The sequence below is a fragment of the Lygodium microphyllum genome, chromosome 25, assembly GCF_053477565.2.
Source record: "Lygodium microphyllum isolate KBCC chromosome 25, Lygodium_microphyllum_v1.1.10, whole genome shotgun sequence".
Taxonomy (NCBI): Eukaryota; Viridiplantae; Streptophyta; class Polypodiopsida; order Schizaeales; family Lygodiaceae; genus Lygodium; species Lygodium microphyllum.
This window is the reverse complement of record NC_141159.1, coordinates 30,375,917-30,380,578: the sequence shown is the minus strand read 5'-3', so window position 1 is coordinate 30,380,578 and position 4,662 is coordinate 30,375,917. Positions and strand designations below refer to the sequence as shown.

The following is a 4,662-nucleotide window of genomic DNA, read 5'->3' as shown; positions in this document are numbered from 1 at the left end:
CTTGGAGTTGCATTATGTACTATTTAAGGGTCAACAAAGACAACATGACTCAAAGAGCATAATGTTCTTTTGTAAGGTTGTAAATATTTTAATCAACACAAATATCTGCTTCTCATTTTTGACATTTTTGAAAAAGACAAGTCATGAGTAAGGATGAGTTGATGGTTGGGCTACACTTTGGAGGAAGGGCTAGGCATCTAAGTAGTTGAAAGAAATTGATGGAAGAGATTGAATGGGTGAATCTATTAGCTGGGCAAATCAAACCATTAAAAGGGGGTGGTGGATGATTGGTTACAAGTCATAAAAAGGATGGAGGTTGGGTCTCTAATTAAGGTTGCGGCTAGAGATGGAAGGGGGGGTATTATGGGGATAGATTGGTGAGGCTCGATGGGGGAGGGGGGCGATTGAAACATTGGTTAGAATGCTTTTATTGGGGGGCGCGGGCGGGGAGAGAGAGAGAGAGAGAAAGAGAGAGAGAGAGAGAGAGACTATAAAATACAGAGGTTGACTACACGTACTGAGAGTCGAGAAGAGGTTTACTAGAACTACTACTGATCTATCGACTCTCTCTCTCTCTCTCTCTCTCTCTCTCTCTCTCTCTCTCTCTCTCTCTCTCTCTCTCTCTCTCTCTCTCTCTCTCTCTCTCTCTCTCTCTCAGAGTCTGTCAACTTTAGCTCTATCAATCGAGCATGGCCAGGCTCCTTTTACTGTTCTTGCACCTCCTCAGCCTGCTCCAGCTCGCTCTCGGCCTGTCTCCTGCAGCAGAAGCTGCAGTTATTTACACGCAGCGGCCTTCCGGCCTCTCCTATGACTTCTACAAGCACTCGTGCCCGGGACTCCACTCCATCATCCGAGAGAAAGTGAGGGCGGCCATCAAGCGAGACCCCAGCCAAGCTGCTGGCATCCTGCGCATTATGTTCCATGACTGTTTCGTGCAGGTGACGGTGCATTGACTGATATTGAGAGAGAGAGACTAGAGAGAGAGAGATATGTATATATACGAGAGAGAGAGAGAGAGAGAGAGAGAGAGAGAGAGAGAGAGAGAGAGAGAGAGAGAGAGAGAGAGAGAGAGAGAGAGAGAGAGAGACTAGAGAGAGAGAGATATGTATATATACGAGAGAGAGAGAGAGAGAGAGAGAGAGAGAGAGAGAGAGAGAGAGAGAGAGAGAGATACATATATATATCTCCTGCGCATCATGTTCCATGACTGTTTCCTGCAGGTCATGGTGCATTGGTTGATATTGAGAGAGAGAGAGAGAGACTGTTTCCTGCAGGTCATGGTGCATTGATTGATATTGAGAGAGAGAGAGAGAGAGAGAGAGAGAGAGAGAGAGAGAGAGAGAGAGGGGGGGGGGGGGGGGGGGACTAACATTTCTTTTCTTCAAACATTGCTTTATGACATTTGCTCAGGAGTATTTGATCTTTCATCTTTTATCTAGCTAGCCTTAATCCCATTAGACAAAGTCCCAGTTCGGAAAATAAAGTTGGCAAGATTCATAGATTGGAAAGGAAGGGAGATTGAGCAAGGAAGTTTGAGCTACCCACAACTAGCTAGTTATTAGTATAACTATTTGAATGGTCTCTATCTAAATCTTTTATTTACCATAACTATTATGTGTCACATGAAGGAGTAGGAGAATTAAATGTCATAGTCTTGTGACACTTACCCTTATAGTACCAAGAAAATAAATTAGCATTCGTGACTATTTTTGTTAGCGTAACATCCAAACTATTGGGTTCAAGGACGACTCATAAGGAGAGTAAGTAAATGGGAACTCTCATATTGCTTAATGTTTGCACTTCTCTAGCCGTAGCTTGAGTTTACAAATTGTTTGTAAATTTGATGGTCTAGATGTAGTTTATTTCGGAATTTTAAATCTCAATGCATTAGTGATTGTATGATTTTGATGTTTTCATCACTTGAAGGAAGATTTGAACTTGAAAGATGTCATTCTTTGTGCATTGACTAGTAAACCACCAAAATGATGCATGTAAACTGTAATGTACTATCTAAATAAGGTTAGACATGCAATGTTTTCCAAAATAAAAGTTTCTATGATCTATTGGGAGCCTTTCTTGTTTATTACATTTGACGATTCATGTGGTTAGCCCTTTTTTTGCTATGGGCCTCATGAGAATTGGCCTTAGGATACATTAAGCTTCACAAAATTTTAAATCCATGATTGAGAAAAATCTTACTATGTTATCCTCCACTTCACAAGATGTAAACTTATCCTTAAAAATATATGCAAGGCAGCTCATTACACTATTGTCTTAGATAAGCACATTTTGGTACATCAAGCTTAAATAAAGAACCTTCTAATAGGAGGAGTTAGCTTGTATAAACAATCAAATTATGTTGCATTTCTCAAACAAGTTTTAAATGTCCTCAAATTCTACATGATTGCTTGTAGGGTTGCGATGCATCCATCCTACTTGAGAAACCTATCACAGAGCAAACTGCTACTCCCAATAAGGCATCAATCCGAGTCTCGTCACTCAAGCTTATTGACAAGATTAAAGAGGCTGTGGAAGTAGTTTGCCCGAATGTTGTTTCATGTGCAGATACCATTGCATTATCAACCATAATAGCTATTGAATTGGTTTGTATCAACTTTTCCAAACACGATTGATTATGTATGACATGATGTTATTCCATATAATGTGTCTTGCTGTTTTCTACTCTCTAAATTCCAGTTTCAATACTAGCAGTCTTTTGTTGTGCTAGTAAGTTGAAAGTGACGATTCTTGCCATGCATGATTTTGGTACTTTAATATATTCTATAGTGGAGTATTTATTTTGAAATTCATGTCTATAATTTTTGCAAATCTTCCTATCCCAATGTGGTGTATTGTACAGGTTGGAGGCCCCAAAATTGCAGTACCTACTGGTAGGCGAGATAGCAAGTTTGTTGCATCCAATCAGACAGTGATTGCAAACATCCCCCCTCCAACTTCCAACATCACATCTTTGAAACAGAATTTTCAAAATCATAGTTTGGACGTTACAGACCTTGTTGCATTATCAGGTACATTAAGCTCAAAACCATTTTGTAAGAAGGGGAAAATCATCATAAGATTTGGTATAAGTAGGTAAATTCATGAGAAAGTCACTACTCACAAATATTAAGAAGTTTGTTCTATCAATGACATGCATTGAATAAAAGTGTACAAATGCGAACTATTTAAAATGGCAATAATAAAAGTATACAAATGTGAACTATTTCAAATGGCAATCTTTTAAACAAGGGCATAGATTGCAACCTTGGTCTATCAATGACATGCTTTGAATAAAAGTATACAAATGTGAACTATTTAAAATGGCAATCTTTTAAACAAGGGCATAGATTGTAACCTCATGTGCAAAACACACACACACTTAAATGTTCAAACCTTAAGAAACATCAAATTTTCAACTCAAGTAATGTTCAACTTGAGCAAATAAGATCATGTCTACAATTAGGATAAATCCTTATAAAGGACTTACTTTCATGAGCATTTCTTTCAACTTGAGCAAATAAGATCATGTCTACAATTAGGATAAATCCTTATAAAGGACTTACAATTAGGAAGCATTTCTTTCATGAGCATATCGATCAAACTAATCATGTGAATTTCTACATGTCATTTTATTGAGTTCTGCTAGCTAATAAGAAATATTGACAACACCAGGTGCACATACAATTGGACAAGCTCATTGTAGGGTTGTCGACAATCAAATCTCTCCAACATTCTCAAAGGACCTCAATCCATCCTTTGCAGCTAATTTATCACGCATTTGCTTTCCTGCAAATAGCTCTACAAAGGCAAAACTAACAGTCCACCTTGACTTCACTACCAAGGATACCTTCAACAACCACTACTTCAAGAATGTATTATCTAACACAGCAATTTTTCATTCAGATGCAAGCCTTCTGAATGCCATCGACACAAAGAAATTAGTAGTAGAGTATGCAAAAAGCCAAGAGAAGTTCTTCAAACAATTTGAAGTCTCCCTTGTGAAATTGAGTGAATTAGGTGTTCTCACTGGTAAAAATGGAGTGATAAGGAAGAAATGCTCAATGACAAACTAATGGCATAAGAATAGTGCTTACATTATAGGATTAATTGAGTTATGATCATCCATTTTTATTTGTATTCCATTATAGCATTGTTGTTACATCCATGTATTTTTTAAAATGGAATTTCAACAAGAATCTATGTTATTCCACGAGGTACATTGAATTTCTTTTAATTCTTTAAACATCTATATTTAAAGTTATTTTGGATATGGTATCTCCAATTCGGTTTCAATGCTCATCATTTATATTATATATTATTTGGATTGTGGCTAAGGTGATGCTCAAAACAATGGCTTCAACATAGTCCTAAGTCAACAAATGTAGAGGTCTTCAGTGTCTCCCCCTTTGTGTGTGTGTGTGTGTGTGTACACGTGCACATGCATGTGTTTGTGTGTGTGCATATGTGCATGCACACATGTGTTTTTTTGGAAAACCTTCACAAAACTTGGACCATATATAAATAAGGAAATAGTATGTTCTATTATTGATGCGTTTCAAAAGAAAGCTTCTAGAAATATATAAATTCATCAGGACTCAAAGTTCTCATGATTTGCAAAAGTAAAACACTGTATTCCAAAAGGGAGACATGACTATCACCTTT

The 4,662-nt window shown here is 37.6% G+C and overlaps 1 protein-coding gene across 1 annotated transcript; it reads left to right on the top strand.

Annotated features, from left to right (window-relative positions):
* The first annotated feature begins 591 nt into the window (after positions 1-591).
* Positions 592-4,217, top strand: LOC148014032 (peroxidase 12-like). Its single transcript, XM_087666653.1, has 4 exons — positions 592-938; positions 2,415-2,603; positions 2,861-3,029; positions 3,673-4,217. Exons 1-4 carry the CDS (start codon positions 690-692, stop codon positions 4,071-4,073), a joined length of 1,008 nt encoding a protein of 335 aa, XP_087522779.1. The 5' UTR covers positions 592-689; the 3' UTR covers positions 4,074-4,217.
* Positions 4,218-4,662: the final 445 nt, after the last annotated feature.

Coding starts and splice junctions, on each gene's coding strand:
- LOC148014032 (XM_087666653.1), top strand. CDS start 690: ATGGCCAGGCTCCTTTTACTGTTCTTGCACCTCCTCAGCCTGCTCCAG. Junction 939..2,414: donor TCCATGACTGTTTCGTGCAG/GTGACGGTGCAT, acceptor GATTGCTTGTAG/GGTTGCGATGCATCCATCCT. Junction 2,604..2,860: donor CCATAATAGCTATTGAATTG/GTTTGTATCAAC, acceptor TGTATTGTACAG/GTTGGAGGCCCCAAAATTGC.